Raw genomic sequence first — 17,367 nt, 5'->3', positions numbered from 1 at the left:
GAGCAGAGCATGGAGTGAGTGAGAAAGAGATAGAGGTAGGGGTGGCTTGCCGGTGAGGAAGGAGAAGGCGGTGTCGTTGGCGCGCGTGGAGGAGAGGTGCTGGTGTTGGCTCTCGCGTGATGATGGCAGTGGAAGAACCCTCCCCGAACACGAACCTCCTCCTCCCTTCTTAATGTCCTAACAGTAAAAGGACAAAAATGTCCCCTTCCCTCTCCTTAATTCCTCTCATGCCCTAAACTATATTCGGATCAATATATTATTAAATGGTATTCTAATCAGTAGAATATATATATGCATATATATACATGTACATTTTAGTAATATCATATGTATATATTAATTATATGCATACATTATAATTGGAAGATAGAGATTTTTAGTTGATCAAATTCTGACCAATAAAATTTATTTGATATATATAGGATAGTGCTAATTGTGCCATTGTTGATCGCTATAAGTTTGCTAATCGTGCCATCATATTTATTATTGCTATGTTTTTCATCATGCGACCGAATATTTCGGTTACACTAATTTTGATCCCCGAAGTTGTTTTAGCCAAATCTTATTTCTGTCATTAATATTAATATTAGCAAGGACATTAAAATTTGATCGTTAAATTTAACGACCGAAGTTAATCTCCACAACATTCACAATTCATTCAAATGTCTGTAAAAACAAACTAAAATCCAAATATATTCACGCTCAAATCAATACATCTACATCAAATCACAATTTTAGGCCACTGGATCTTAGATCTTTAGGAAGCGGATGTTGATCCCAGGATGTAACATAGACGATGGACTCATGACATCTTTAACATAATAGTTAGGGATCGATTTTAAAAAACTGACGATCTAAAATTTATTTTATCATACACCTAACATCTATATATCTATATATATCTTTTTCCATATCTATAAATCCGATATAGAAAGATCATTAATATAACAGATCTACGAGACGGATGCGACACCAAGACAGTAGTCCGAGCAACACCATCAAAATCATTCAATATTTATGCGCGAATTACATAAAACTTAAAATACAAAAAAATAATAAAAATCATTCACGTGACCAGGTGTTTCCATCCCAATTCAACTGTGTAGTCCTTGCATTTGTTTTATAATTATGACGTAATTTCGCCTTTGACTTATTATATATTTCCCTTTCCTCCCGCTATTAAATGCTGGTCCATTAATTCTTCTCCCTGGACTCACTCCATGTCTCCACATATTCCAGCTCGGGCCTTCACATTCTTGCTTTCATAATTTAATTTTCAAAGTGTAGATCAAGTTGCTCTAATTTAATCAACCGTCCATCAAAATATAATTATTAATACTGCTACTCATAGCTGTTTAACAGCATTATTCTACACTCCCTTTCAAGAAAATAAATGGAACGATCGTTATGAATGATCACACACAGTGATTCAAAATAAATTCTTTCAGACACTATTAATTAAGATAATTGATAGACGATATAAATTAATTTTCCAATTAATTCTCCAGCAAACTGTGGATGTTGACAGGGTAAGCAAACTGGCAAGGCCCGTAGAACGACAGCCGAGCTCCCAGCCGGTAAACCGCCTGCGACGGGTGGACTGCGTCCCAGAAGAAATACTGATTCCGGTGGCTGCAGTAGGTAGAGTTGGGAGTGCACCGCCCCTCCGCGTCCAACCCACAGCACGGAACTGCCAGCTCCGTAAAACCTGTTCAAATCCACGCGCACACGTCGTTAATTAAAATCGGAAAATGAAAAGCGGCATGTGCACACCACTCACTCACTCACTCACCGTATTTCTGGGGATCCGACTGGATCTGGCTACCGATTTCGAAGAAATCGGAAAATGAAAATCTGAAGCCCTTGAGCTCCACGGCGAGCTGGTCCAGGAGGGCCCTCGTGGCGGTCTTGTACCTCAGGGACAGATCGTTCAGCTCCGGGTTGCACGCGCCGCCCGGAACTCTGCTCCTGACGCCCGGAATGCAGCCGAGCTGCCCGGTCCCGGGCACTGCGAACTTTCGCGCTCCGAGCTGGTAAATGCTCCGCAGTTGGCCCGCGAACTGGCCGAGAACGGCGGCGACGATTTCGTCCTTTTGGGTGCTGTTCCCGGGGATGAGGACGGTGGAAAAGGCGAAGAGGTCGTTGCTCCCGACGCTGACGTAGAAGAGTGACTTTCTCAAGAAGAAGGCGGCGGAGCGGTCTCCTTTAGAAGCCCTGAGATTCCCGGCGAACGTGGAGAAGTCTTTGATTTGCTGGGTCATCGTCACGACGTCCGTCCCCTGCAAAGATATTTAATTTATATATACATCATTGAATTTGAAGCAATCATAACAGCAGTTTCTTCATGAATGGCTCACCGTGGTGTCGAGAACTCCGGAGCCGGCGGAGGCGAAGTTTACTCCTCGCCTCCCATGGTCGCCGTTCCGTAGAGAGAGAAAAGGTGGCGGGCTCCTGTGTATCCCCGCCGCATGGGCTTTAATTATCACACAAAATTAATTAGACTTGACAATTATTAGATCACATATTTATTAATTAGATCGTATGTGTATTACCGACGAAGTCAACGCCGAGGAAGCCGTTTCCGAACCGGCCGGTGGGAATCCGGCCAGGGAAATCGACACCGTAGGGGTGGAAGTTGGCTTTGGGTGCATCACTGGGCAAGAAGTTGTTGTTTCCGACGTCGACGGTGGAGTCGCCGAAGACAAAGACCGCCCGCGAAGTGGCGGCCGCCGCTGTCGAGAGATTTGCTAAGAAACTAATCAGGCTTAGGAAGAGGAAGATGGTGGCGGCCTGCTGCAGCTTCTCCATGATCGATTCTGTTAATTCTTCGAATGCTTAAGATTTTGCGTGTGATTGTCTCAAATTTATAGAAGTGAGGGTTTGTTAATCCGCCATAATTGAATAATTAAGCTCTTCTCGATGCGTCATAAGTCAGAAATGGAGGAAGTCAAATTTCAGGAGCAACACGCCAGAGAATTGGCCACATATCAATTATTTAAGTGTATGGACAGATAGAGCTTTGTGGTTGTGGACGCACATAAAATCCAATACGCTTAACAACAACAACAACTTTCTCGATCTCTCGCTAATTAAATATGCGTGTGAGTTGTGGCTCATGGAAAATGAGCTTTGACTAAGACCAAGTACAATAAAAATAAATTAATTATGCATACATTAACAAAAAGTAATGCGCGTGTCATGTTATTAGTTTGAGTTAATGATATATATCTGTAGTTGATTATAAATAATTAATTTTATCATAGAATCTATAAGGTAATTCAATTTGATTTGATGCTTTCTATGGCCTCTAAATTCATTAGATTCATTTTTGTATTTTATTTTAGACAACTTATATTGTATTGACTTAGTAAATTAAATGAGCATGCGTATACAATCAAAAGCGTGTTGATTAGAATTCTGGCCTAAACACCGATGGTCAAGCCATCGGTCCACAAACTGTAGAGTCCGAGGGCTCATGTGCGCGTGCTTGTGTCTACAGGAATAGGTAATTTTTAAAGAGTTGTTGAAGTCAACGTTCTCCTCAATATGCGCTCATGTTGCCCACGTCTCTGAGCAAGCTGGCTATGTCGCCCCATGGTCTCCGATGTTCTTACCAACGAAGGGCATGGGGGGAGTCACGTGATCTCATATTCTCCATGTTCCCTACATTTCCTATAGGACATGTCGGAAGTGGAGTGAACGTTGAGCTAAAGAAATTGTCGGCTTTTGAGAGACCTTGGGCCCTAGCTAGCAGCTTGCAGCGAGCCGATCTGGGCCGAGTCAGAGGTATTGGGACCAAAAATAGAGCTAGAGAGGGGAGAGGGGTGAATAGTTCGTCGTGCTCTTCGTGCTCTTTGTGCTCTTCGTTGCATGTTTCTTCGATGATATGCAACGGAAATACAAGAAACAAACCATACAACGCTAACACAAAGAATTTACTTGATATCCACCTCAAAATGAGGTGACTAATCTAAGGATCCACACACACGAGCACTCTCCACTATGAAAACACTCCTTTATGGTAACTACCAAAGGCGGAGAAGTCCTACAAGTTCACACTACAAGAAGAAAGAGAAAGGGAACAAAATACAAGCCACTACAAAAAAACAATAATTTAGGGACGAAAGTTTGGGACGAAAAATTTTCGTCCCAAAATCGCAACAATTTTGGCGACAAACACAAAATTTGATCCAAATTAGAAACGAAATCTGCAACAAAATATTTTCGTCGCAAATTCCCAACGAACATTATTTTCGTTGCAAAATTCGTCCCAGATTCTGGGACAAATCCAGGATTCGTCCCAAATTCTGGAACGAATCTAGAATTCGTCCCAGATTCTGGGACGAATCCAGGGTTCGTTCCAGAATCGAAATATATTTCAGAAAAAATGAAAAAAATGGGTCAAAATCTGGGACGAATCTTGGATTCGTCCCAGATTTTGGGACGAATCCAGGATTCGTCCCAGATTTAAAAAAATTAAAAAATAATAGAAAAATCATTCGGAAGGCATAAATATAGACCTAATGATCTCGGAATTTCATGAAACAAGTTTCTATGGATTCCTAATTTTCTCATGATCATAAAATATCCTAAATTTGAAATTTAATCTAATAAATTAAGTGTGGTGATTTTTTAACATGAATATGACCTAATTTGTAATAAAAAATTCACCGCACTCAATATAATATGTTAAAATTATGGATGAAGATATTTTTAAGATTATAAGAAAATTAGGAACCTATAGAAACTTATTTCATGAAATTCCAAGATCGTTAGGTCCATATTTAGTGAAACATAGATAGTTTAGTATTAATTAAGTATGTTAGCGTTTAACACATGCTTGAATATGTGTTTAAAACTAAAAATATAGATCTACAAATGTCAGAATTTCATGAAACAAGAGTCTATAAGTTTCTTATTTTCCCTTATTCATAAATATATCCTCTTCCTTAATTTTAAAATAATATATTGTGTTTCGTGTTTTTTTACCTGAATTAGGTCAAATTCGAGTTAAAAAATCACCACGCTAAATACATGAGATTAAAAGTACGGATGAGGGTATTTTTAAGATCATGAGAAAATTAGGAACCCAAAGAAACTTGTTTCATGAAATTCCGAGATCGTTAGATCCATATATAGGCCTTCTGAATGATTTTTCTTTTAATTTTTATTTTTCTTAAATTTGGGACGAATCCTGGATTCGTCCCAAAATTTGGGACGAATTTCTGGATTCGTCCCAGATTTTGGGACGAATCTGGAATTCGTCCCAATTTTCGCATGATCTTAAAAATATCCTCATCCAAAATTTTAACCTCATATATTTAGTATGGTGATTTTTTAACCCGAATTTGACCAAATTCATAATAAAAAATTCACCGCATTTAATATATTATGTTAAAATTATGGATAAAGATATTTTTAAGATCACGAGAAAATTAGAAATCCATAGAAACTTGTTTCATGAAATTCCGAGATCGTTAGGTCCATATTTAGGCCTTCCAAATAAATTTTCTTTTATATTTTATTTTTCTTAAATTTGGGACGAATCCTGGATTCGTCCCAAAATCTGGGACGAATCCAGAAATTCATCCCAAAATCTGGGACAAATTTCTGGATTCGTCCCAGATTTAAAAAAAATAAAAAATAATAGAAAAATCATTCTGAAGGCCTAAATATGTACCTAATTATCTCGGAATTTCATGAAACAAGTTTCTATGGATTCCTAATTTTCTCATGATCATAAAAATATCCTAAATCTTAATTTTAACCTAATAAATTAAGTGTGGTGATTTTTTAACATGAATATGACCTAATTTGTAATAAAAAATTCACCGCACTCAATATAATATGTTAAAATTATGGATGAATATATTTTTAAGATTATAAGAAAATTAAGAACCTATAGAAACTTATTTCATGAAATTCCGAGATCGTTAGGTCCATATTTAGTGAAACATAGATAGTTTAGTATTAATTAAGTATGTTAGCGTGTAACGCATGTTTGAATATGTGTTTAAAACTAAAAATATAGATCTACAAATGTCAGAATTTCATGAAACAAGAGTCTATAAGTTTCTTATTTTCCCTTATTCATAAATATATCCTCTTCCTTAATTTTAAAATTATATATTGTGTTTCGTGTTTTTTTACCTGAATTAGGTCAAATTCGGGTTAAAAAATCACCACACTTAATATATGAGATTAAAATTACGGATGAGGGTATTTTTAAGATCATAAGAAAATTAGAAACCCAAAGAAACTTATTTCATGAAATTCCGAGATCGTTAGGTCCATATTTAGGCCTTCCGAATGATTTTTCTTTTAATTTTTATTTTTCTTAAATTTGGGACGAATCCAGGAATTCGTCCCAAAATTTGGGACGAATTTCTGGATTCGTCCCAGATTTTGGGACGAATCTGGAATTCATCCCAAATTAAAAAAAATAAAAAATAAAAGAAAATTTATTTGGAAGGCCTATATATGGACCTAACGATCTCGGAATTTCATGAAACAAGTTTCTATGGGTTCCTAATTTTCGCATGATCTTAAAAATATCCTCATCCAAAATTTTAACCTCATATATTTAGTATGGTGATTTTTTAACCCGAATTTGACCAAATTCATAATAAAAAATTCACCGCATTTAATATATTATGTTAAAATTATGGATAAAGATATTTTTAAGATCACGAGAAAATTAGAAATCCATAGAAACTTGTTTCATGAAATTCCGAGATCGTTAGGTCCATATTTAGGCCTTCCAAATAAATTTTCTTTTATATTTTATTTTTCTTAAATTTGGGACGAATCCTGGATTCGTCCCAAAATCTGGGACGAATCCTGGATTCGTCCCAAAATCTGGGACGAATCCAGAAATTCGTCCCAAAATCTGGGACAAATTTCTGGATTCGTCCCAGATTTAAAAAAAAAATAATAATAGAAAAATCATTCTGAATGCCTAAATATGTACCTAATGATCTTGGAATTTCATGAAACAAGTTTCTATGGATTCCTAATTTTCTCATAATCATAAAAATATCCTAAATCTTAATTTTAACCTAATAAATTAAGTGTGGTGATTTTTTAACATGAATATGACCTAATTTGTAATAAAAAATTCACCGCACTCAATATAATATGTTAAAATTATGGATGAATATATTTTTAAGATTATAAGAAAATTAGGAACCTATAGAAACTTATTTCATGAAATTCCGAGATCGTTAGGTCCATATTTAGTGAAACATAGATAGTTTAGTATTAATTAAGTATGTTAGCGTGTAACGCATGTTTGAATATGTGTTTAAAACTAAAAATATAGATCTACAAATGTCAGAATATCATGAAACAAGAGTCTATAAGTTTCTTATTTTCCCTTATTCATAAATATATCCTCTTCCTTAATTTTAAAATTATATATTGTGTTTCGTGTTTTTTTACCTGAATTAGGTCAAATTCAGGTTAAAAAATCACCACACTAAATATGTGAGATTAAAATTATGGATGAGGGTATTTTTAAGATCATAAGAAAATTAGAAACCCAAAGAAACTTGTTTCATGAAATTCCGAGATCGTTAGGTCCATATTTAGGCCTTCCGAATGATTTTTCTTTTAATTTTTATTTTTCTTAAATTTGGGACGAATTCCAGATTCGTCCCAAAATCTGGGACGAATCCAGGGATTCGTCCCAAAATCTGGGACGAATCCAGGGATTCGTCCCAAAATTTGGGACGAATCCAGGATTTGTCCCAAAAATGACATTATTTTTAATCAGACAATCAAATTTAAAAAATAAAAAATAAAAGAAAATTTATTTGGAAGGCTTATATATGGACTTAACGATCTCGGAATTTCATGAAACAAGTTTCTATGGGTTCCTAATTTTCTCATGATCTTAAAAATATCCTCATCCAAAATTTTAACCTCATATATTTAGTATGGTGATTTTTTAACCCGAATTTGACCAAATTCATAATAAAAAATTCACCGCATTTAATATATTATGTTAAAATTATGGATAAAGATATTTTTAAGATCACGAGAAAATTAGAAATCCATAGAAACTTGTTTCATGAAATTCCGAGATCGTTAGGTCCATATTTAGGCCTTCCAAATAAATTTTCTTTTATATTTTATTTTTCTTAAATTTGGGACGAATCCTGGATTCGTCCCAAAATCTGGGACGAATCCAGAAATTCATCCCAAAATCTGGGACAAATTTCTGGATTCGTCCCAGATTTTTGGGACGAATCCAGGATTCGTCCCAGATTTAAAAAAAATAAAAAATAATAGAAAAATCATTCTGAAGGCCTAAATATGTACCTAATGATCTCGGAATTTCATGAAACAAGTTTCTATGGATTCCTAATTTTCTCATGATCATAAAAATATCCTAAATATGAATTTTAACCTAATAAATTAAGTGTTGTGATTTTTTAACATGAATATGACCTAATTTGTAATAAAAAATTCACCGCACTCAATATAATATGTTAAAATTATGGATGAATATATTTTTAAGATTATAAGAAAATTAGGAACCTATAGAAACTTATTTCATGAAATTCCGAGATCGTTAGGTCCATATTTAGTGAAACATAGATAGTTTAGTATTAATTAAGTATGTTAGGTGTAACGCATGTTTGAATATTTGTTTAAAACTAAAAATATAGATCTACAAATGTCAGAATTTCATGAAACAAGAGTCTATAAGTTTCTTATTTTCCCTTATTCATAAATATATCCTCTTCCTTAATTTTAAAATAATATATTGTGTTTCGTGTTTTTTACCTGAATTAGGTCAAATTCGGGTTAAAAAATCACCACACTAAATATATGAGATTAAAATTACGGATGAGGGTATTTTTAAGATCATAAGAAAATTAGGAACCCAAAGAAACTTGTTTCATGAAATTCCGAGATCGTTAGGTCCATATTTAGGCCTTCCGAATGATTTTTTCTTTTAATTTTTATTTTTCTTAAATTTGGGACGAATTCTTAGATTTGTCCCAAATTTTAAAAAATAAAAAATAAAAGAACATTTATTTGGAAGGCCTAAATATGGACCTAACGATATCGGAATTTCATGAAACAAGTTTCTATGGGTTCCTAATTTTCTCATTATCTTAAAAATATCCTCATCCATAATTTTAACCTCATATATTTAGTATGGTGATTTTTTAACCCGAATTTGACCTAATTCATAATAAAAAAAATTTGCCGCATTTAATATAGTATGTTAAAATTATGGATGAAGATATTTTTAAGATCACGAGAAAATTAGAAATCCATAGAAACTTATTTCATGGAAATCCGATATCTCTAAGTTCATATTTAGTGTTTCCAAATCATTTTTTTATTTTTTTAAAAATTTTTTATATTCTGGGACGAATTTTGGAATTCGTCCCAGATTTAGGGTCGAATTCTGGAATTCGTCCCAGATTTGGGGACTAATTCCTAGATTCGTCCCAAAAAATAAGCAATGGAAAGAAATTTTTTAATTTATAAGTTAACCCTAAATCTCCTCCCACCCATCTGCCCCTTCACTCATCCCTGCGGCTGATTCCTTCCCGATCGGCTGCGGCACAGGTAACCCTCTCCCTTCTCCCTTCTCCCTTCTCCCCTCTTCCCTCTCCTTTCTCCCACATCTGCCCACTTCTTCTCGCGAGGCCGCGGCTGGCCTCGCCTGGCCTCGCCTGGCCGCGCGTGGCCTCGCCTGGCCGCGCGTGGCCTCGCCTGGCCGCGCGTGGCCTCGCCTGGCCGCGCGTGGCCGCGCGCCGCGCGTGGGGTCGCCTTGCCGCGCGTGGCCTCGCCTGGCCGCGCGTGGCGGCAGTTGGCCGCGAGTCGCCGCTGCTAGCACTGATGTCGCAAGATTTGGAATGGTAGAGTACTGATCTTTGAAATTTAGGGCTTCATTCTTGTTTGTTAACAAAGAAAAGCACTGCAACTCTTGATCACTTAGATGTCAATGACCAATGATCTGTGAAATAGGGTTTAGGGCTGTTTTTGGATAAAGATTTGTAGTTCTTCTTGTATATAGATGTACAGTTTAGGGGTGTGGAAGTAATAAAATCTCAACTACACTAGGGCAAAATTTTGATACTAGGGTTTCGAATCCTAAATGTATGGGGAGCTCCAGTATACCATAGGTATAAATTTACCTTTGATTTTCTGTGTACTGATCCTCTTTATCATTACAAATACTTGTAGGATAGTTTTTAGATTGGAATTAATTAATGGAGGGACAAATTACAATAGAGTTGACATGTTTTTTTTTCTTTGATACAAAATTCAAAGGGTGCTCATTATTATTATTATTGTTAAAAAGATTTTCTTTTAAAGAAAAAAACAGAAGCGACCCTATTCTATTTTTTATCTCAAAAATATCCTTATCAAAATATTTTATTTTTCATCTAAAAAATGTCAATTCTGATCCACAATTGCTCTAATATAGAGAGTAATTTTGTTTTTTTCCAAATTTTGTTCCATTAAAATATTATTATTTCAATTTAATTACAATTGCTTCAACTCTATTAAAATTGTTAGAATAATACTATAATAATTGATAATGTTGCTTGTGCAGGTTTCAATTTGGCATGATCTCAGTGTAGTTGAAGACAACTGTATTTGTTCACGTCTTTTCGGTATTTCTAAGTTCATTAATATGCATTTAATGATCTGTATATAAAGTTAGCTTTAAATAATTATTTTATAGTTGATTAATTGTATTTCTTCTTTTTGATAAGCTTTTCTTTGTTGTTTTGTCTTCAATGATAAGATTTATTTCTGTTAATAATGTTTAACTAAATAGCTGAATTCAGGTAAAATGCAGAATGAGCGAAGTTGGATGTATAACAAGAATTCAAGTATAATGCAGAATGAGGAAGAGGAGGAGGAGGAGGAGGAGGAGGAGGAGGATGATAATCATAATGATGACTTTAATTTTTGACGATGGGTAAGTTTTGTTAGCTTATTTAAAGAAATTTCCCATAATTATGTATGATGATTATTTGTCTCATGTTTACTGTTTTACACATTAATCAATGGCTTGTTAACTTTTCTAATTTTTATTTTAATTAATATTGTCAATTTGTTTTTAACAGGGTTGGTGAGGCGAACTAAAGGTCCGAGAAAAAAAGTAAGTATTAAGTAACATGTTAAACTTTTAATTTTATTTATTTATTTATTTATTTTCTAATTGCTTTTAATTTATTGAAATTTATTACTACTGCTTTATTAGTTCAAATTGCAAATTATGATTAGAGTTTACCTAACAACCAAGTAACCATGATTACTAAAACACTTGTATCACAAAAAAATTAAGTTTAATTAGTTTGTGTTTTCTTCATTTGAGCTATTTTCATATGTTAGGAAATTTTAAGAATATCTTTCATGCTCTCCATGTGATCACATGGACATAGAATATTTGTAGCTATTGATTGATATGGTGAAATAGGTATTATTATAACAATTTGATGTGCCATTTATATTAGGTTGTATCATATTTACGATGTTTTTACTTAGCTTCAAGATACTTCTTATAATTTTATGACATGGATGATTCATATCGTTGGTAAATAGGACATTTATTTGAATGTTTAAGGAATTTCACAGTTATGTCTTGTTTCCAATCTTTCTTGTTACATGGGCATTTCATATTATATTTATAATCTTTCTTGTTACACATTATCTGGTTTATTTGTTTGTTGTTATGTAGGCAAAGGAGATTTGAAGGGGTGCAAAGCTTTTGGGCAGACGAAGATGACTTGATGTATTTTTAGTTTATTTACCTCCTTGGATGGACTTATAATTTTATGATGGACTTATATAACATTTGATTGTTGAACTTTATAATATTTTCTAGAAGCTTGAACAAGATAGATCTTGTAAAATTTGTTGAGATCTTTATATTTGTTGAATTATGAGTTGATCGAGTTCAATTATTACTCTTGTATGTGAAATTAAGATGTGTTGAATGTATATAAATGTTATTTGAATTTGGTGTTTATGTATCTATGGATTGAATTGCAAAAAGAAATTTAATTTGGAAAAAAAATTTAGTATTAGGGACGAATTTGGCGACGAAAACGATTTGTTCCCACTCCATCGTAATTGTATCGAATCCAGCATTTGGGACGAATATGTGGATTCGTCCCAGAATTTGGGACGAATTCTGGGACGAATCCACAAATTCGTCCCAAAATTCGTCCCAGATTCTGGGACGAATTTTGGGACGAAAATTTATTTATTAATTAAATTAGTATTTTTGTCCCCAAATTTGTCGCAAATGCTTAAAATTTTGCAACAAATTTATTATTCGTTGCAAAATTAGGGACAAATTTGGCAACAAAAAAAATTTGTCACCGAATTCGTTCCCAAATTCGTTGCAATATTAGGGACAAACTTAGCAACAAAAAATAATTTGTCACTGAATTCGTCCCCAATTTTGTTGCAAAAATAGGGACAAATTTGGCAACAAAAAATTATTTCCTCCGAACTGAATTCATCCCCAAATTCGTTGCTAAGTTTGCAACAAAAAAGTTATTCGTTCCTTTTTTGCGACAAATTTGGGGACGAAAATTTTATTCGTTGCCAATTTTGTCCCCAAATTCGTTGCTGAATTTGCAACAAATCATAATTCGTTCCAAAAGTTGGCATCAAACATTTTGGGACGAAAAAATTTCCGTCCCTGATTTCGTCCCAAAAAATTTTGCAACGAATTTTTTTGTAAAATTCGTCCCAAAATGCCTTATTTTTTGTAATGAGCAAAACCTTACAAGTTTGCACAAGAAAAACCCTAACCCTAGCTTTCTTCTTCGCCTCTTGACTTGGACGTGCCTCTAAGATCCTTCAAGAACTGGCGGTGAGAACTTTGTGGAGATGCTGTGGAAGCGCTGAGATGATCTGAGATGAACAGTGCAAGCTTCTGTCATTGTCACTGTGGAAATCGCACGCCACCAGCTAAATACGACGCCAACGGTCGAATCCTAATCGATTGGATTGCTCCCAATCGATTGGGGAGGCTTTGGATCGATCGGCTGATCGATCCAGAGTGCCTCTGAGCTCTCGGGAATGGCCTGGATTGATCGTTCGATCGATCTAGGGCTTATCGCGTGAATGCAGACCTCCCAATTGATCGCCTGATCGATTTGGGGGCTCTGGATCGATCGGCCGATCGATCCAGAGGTGTTCTGTGTGATCGCGAGCCTCTCCCAATCGATCCACCGATCGATTGGGAGGAACCTTGTCGCGGGGACTCACCCAATCAATCGGCCGATCGATTGAGCATGAGCCAATCGATCGGCTGATCGATCCAGCTCCTTGATTTTGCCCAAAATCAAGTCCAAATCCCCCTAAACCAATATCCGGTCACCTATGACTTGTTGGTACATCATGCCTATCATCCGGTCACCCTTGACCTGCTAGAACTTGCTCACCAAGTGTCCGGTCAATTCCTTTGACCCACTTGGACTTTTCTTCGTATCAAGTATCCGGTCAATTCCTTTGACCTACTTGGACTTTCACCACCAGGTGTCCGATCAACTTTGATCCATCTGGATTCCCTGGTGCTAAGTATCCGGTCAAAACTTTGACCTACTTGGACTTTTCTTAATTACCTAGCTTCACTCACCAGGACTTTCAATCTGCCTGGCTTCATTCACCAGGACTTTCAATCTGCCTGGCTTCACTCACCAGGACTTTCAATCTGCCTGACTTCACTCACCAGGACTTTCCTTCTGCCTGGCTTCACTCACCAGGACTTTCAATCTGCCTAGCTTCACTCACCAGGACTTTCAATCTGTCTGGCTTCACTCACCAGGACTTTCAATCTGCCTGGCTTTACTCACCAGGACTTTCCTTATGCCTGGCTTCACTCACCAGGTTTTTCCTTCTGCCTGACTTCACTTACCAAGACTTTCCTTCTGCTTGGCTTCACTCACCAGGACTTTCAATTTGCCTGGCTTCACTCACCAGGACTTTCAATCTGCCTGGCTTCACTCACCAGGACTTTCCAGTCAAGTATTCAGTCAACCTTGACCTACTTGACTCTTCTTCACAATTTCCCCACATGAATAATTGCACCTACAATCTCCACGTGTTGTTTACATGTATTGTCAAACATCGAAACCCAAACATCAAGACTCGAGCTTGACTCAGTCCAAGCTCAGTCAACTTGGTCAACCTTGACCCGGGGAATATTGCACCAACAATCTCCCCCTTTTTGATGTTTGACAATACCACATTTAAGTTAGGCTAATCTCATAGCCTCAACTCCCTTTATTCCACTAGGTAATGAAGACGTAAGTTAAACCTTACATTCTCCCCCTAAGAGGGCAAACTCTCTCTTAGATAATGAAAGTCTAACTTAAACCCTTTCATTCTCCCCCTATTGGCACACATAAAAAAAAAATAAACTCTCCCCCTGAAGAATTACCCAACACTGTTCACAACTTCACTCGTTGCTCACAACCCGATAACGAAGGTCTTATACCCTTCATTATCATTAAATGCTCATCCTTGAGCAGACACCACTTGAATAATGAAGATATCCACTCTCCATTATATTCAAATGCCCAACCTTGAGCATTTTCACAAAAAAAAAGTTAGCCACCTTCCAAGGTGTATGAAAAATATTTTTCATGTCCTTAAAGAGTAACTCCCCCCTAAAGACATGCACAAAACTTTTGTCATTGTACCAAGTATGACTTGGAATCCCTAAACATTTAGGAAACCCAAAATTAGAAGTTTTGAGGTTCATAAATTCAATAATGAAACCAAACCTCAACCTAAACTTCGACTTAGTCTTCCTTAACCAATCAATCCTTGTTTTCATCATGAAAACTCCCCCTAAATGTATACAAATATATTTTGAGGGGTTAGGAATGGTTTCATAGACTAGAAATGGTTCAAAATACTGAAATCAGGCTTTATAAGCCAAAATCAGCATTTCCAATCGATTGGAGTTGGGTCCCAATTGATTGAACTTGCTTGAATCGATCCACTGATTGATTCAGGAGGGCTGGATCGATCAGTGGATCGATCCAGGAAGCTTCTGTTCGCGAGAAGCTTACTCTCAATCGATTGCTCAATCGATTGAGACCCTTCAATCGATCGGATGATCGATTGAAGCTCTGAAAAAGCTGAAATTCCATTTCAGTCAATTTCAGAAACCCCTAGAAAAATCTACAAAATTCCAAAAATCATAAAAATCGTTGTAGACATTATTTAGGGCATATAATATCATGAAAAAACAGTTTTCTAAGAAAATACTTTATATTTTCAAAGATTGACACAAACTTGTAAACACTTTAGTGTTTTCTTCAAGTTTGTGCTCAACTATTCAATGATGATTACTATCAAAAGATAGCCTTCATCAAGATTTTCCAAAAGCATTTTAAAATGATTTTCAAAACCAATATCTAACCATGTTCCTTGGGCTCAATGCAGATGACTTGTACATTAGCTTTCCCAATGATTATAAAACACATAACTATGTGTTTTGATGAACCTAAAACTCAAAAGAATGCACTAAATCACATCTTGAGTTTTGTTCATCATCCTAACATCTCACTTGCATCTAATGTGTACAAAAACACATACAAGCCACCTTATAGTTCTTTGTGAGATGTAAGTCTTGGTTTTGCCCTAATCTAGGAATCATGCATATCTACCTAGACATTTTGAGGTTATGAACATCCACCAAGAATGTTATTTGTTAATAAATGTCATTAGTCCTTAATTGCAAGGAATAAACTAATGCATGATAATGTTATGATATACATCAAAGAAAAATAATTTCAAAGAAAATTTCCTATGACTATATGATGTATGTATGACTTGACATGATATTTTTGTATTTTTCATAATAAGGTATGAATGCCAAAGCAAATACATATGATGTCATGGAATATAAAAAGGCAAACAATCATGACAAGTTTTAGCATAAATAAAATACCTAGATTACCTATCTAAGTATCCTAAAACCTTGGCTAACTTAAAATTTAAGTCCTAGATTGCCCTTAAGTCCCTAATAAAATGCTAAACTCTCAACTTGACATTTCTTTTACTCTTAATTTGTTGTGCTAATTGAAATTAACTATATTCCTCAAATTTTGGCACAATCTACTCTTCCAAGAGTAACTATTTGAGTTAAGGCATAGATTGCCTTTAATCCCTTAAGAAACTACCAAAATATCAACTTGGTAGTTCTTATTATTACCTCAATTATGCCAATTTAATTTAAATCAATTTTCTCAAATTATGACACATTTTACTCATTTTAAGAGTAAACCATTTATCCTTTTCATTTTCAAAAGTTAATAATAACCTTGAAAATGCCCTCCAAGTGTCAACTTCATCATGATTAGGTTAACTACCCTTTCAATTAGAGTTGACACTCTCTAACCCTTCTAAGGGGTAGAGAAAATGCTCATAGGAATCCAAAACCTATTGGTGCTCCTTGGATGCTCTAGATATTCACTAGGGATAACTTTCCTAGATACCTTCCTAATGACCTTGTTAGGCTTCTTAGAAGCCTTGGTCACACTTTCTAGGTCAACCCTAGGGATTTCTTCCCTTGTGACCTTCTTTGTGACTTTCTTGGTCTTCTTAGAAGTCTTAGTCACATTTGTTGCAAAAATACTCTTAGGGATAACCTCCCTAATATTCTTGACTCGATGGGAACGACTTTTCCCAGGGGATCTACTCTCATGTAGAGTTTAGAGTTTGACCTTTTTCCTTTCGTTTGTAAACCAAAAAAAAAAAAAGAAAGGAGCGCTTACTATTCTTGCAGCTTCTTCTGTAACAGCTTGTTCTATCACAGCTTCTTAAGACTTACGCGCTTTGAGGCCGTCCTAGGAATATAGAATAAGGGCTTACTAGCTAACTCGGAAAGATCCCTTCGGGGGAGTAGCAGCTCACCTTAGCGAGCAGCGATTGTAAAGAGATGAAAGTGAGATGCGAAGTCGAAGCTAAGTCGAGAATAGATCATCTCTCTCAATGATCAATGAGATCAATGATTCGTTGTACTGATTCAGAATAGAGAAAGAGTACTTTATCTTATGCAAAGTCGAGTACGCCCTCTTTTGTTATTGTTGTAGGTATTTTCTTAGTTGGTATTTATCTTGCCGGGTTGGTTTGAGCCACCCTAGAGGGTCTGTTTTATGTTTTGTTTTTTGGTTCCCTAAATCAAATTCTATATTCGATTCGGATCGTTGAGCTCCAGGCCAGGGCCCTAGGAACATAAAGAACCAGTGGAGCGGTTCAGAAGATGCGGAGCGGTTCAGAGTTCCTTCACTAAATTCTGCATGAGCTTTGGTATTTTATTAATATTAATCAGCTCTTGCCTTAGCCCTCTTCCTATTTCTC

At 35.8% G+C, this 17,367-nt stretch overlaps 1 protein-coding gene and 1 long non-coding RNA gene across 2 annotated transcripts; one reads left to right on the top strand and one right to left on the bottom strand.

Annotated features, from left to right (window-relative positions):
- Nucleotides 1-1,425: 1,425 nt before the first annotated feature.
- On the bottom strand, nt 1,426-2,834 carry LOC121979279 (GDSL esterase/lipase At1g71691-like). Its single transcript, XM_042531243.1, has 4 exons — nt 2,553-2,834; nt 2,358-2,473; nt 1,793-2,279; nt 1,426-1,708 (listed from the first exon to the last, which is right to left on the bottom strand). The coding sequence occupies exons 1-4, from the start codon at nt 2,806-2,808 to the stop codon at nt 1,497-1,499; spliced, it is 1,071 nt and encodes a 356-aa protein (XP_042387177.1). The 5' UTR covers nt 2,809-2,834; the 3' UTR covers nt 1,426-1,496.
- Nucleotides 2,835-9,546: 6,712 nt separating this feature from the next.
- LOC121979278 lies at nt 9,547-11,553 on the top strand. The gene is made up of 4 exons (XR_006111360.1): nt 9,547-9,588; nt 10,583-10,643; nt 10,821-10,954; nt 11,103-11,553. It is a non-coding gene; the product is annotated as an uncharacterized LOC121979278 (long non-coding RNA).
- Nucleotides 11,554-17,367: the final 5,814 nt, after the last annotated feature.

The sequence above is a fragment of the Zingiber officinale genome, chromosome 5A (genome assembly GCF_018446385.1).
Source record: "Zingiber officinale cultivar Zhangliang chromosome 5A, Zo_v1.1, whole genome shotgun sequence".
NCBI classification, from domain to species: Eukaryota; Viridiplantae; Streptophyta; class Magnoliopsida; order Zingiberales; family Zingiberaceae; genus Zingiber; species Zingiber officinale.
The sequence above is the reverse complement of the archived record's forward strand: the minus strand, read 5'-3'. Positions and strand labels throughout refer to the sequence as shown.

Excerpts from the sequence above, each read along its gene's own strand:
- LOC121979279 (XM_042531243.1), bottom strand. The coding sequence starts at position 2,808 with ATGGAGAAGCTGCAGCAGGCCGCCACCATCTTCCTCTTCCTAAGCCTG. Across the intron at positions 2,474-2,552 it reads CCTCGGCGTTGACTTCGTCG|CCCATGCGGCGGGGATACAC; the intron begins GTAATACACATA and ends TGATAATTAAAG. Across the intron at positions 2,280-2,357 it reads CCGGAGTTCTCGACACCACG|GGGACGGACGTCGTGACGAT; the intron begins GTGAGCCATTCA and ends ATATCTTTGCAG.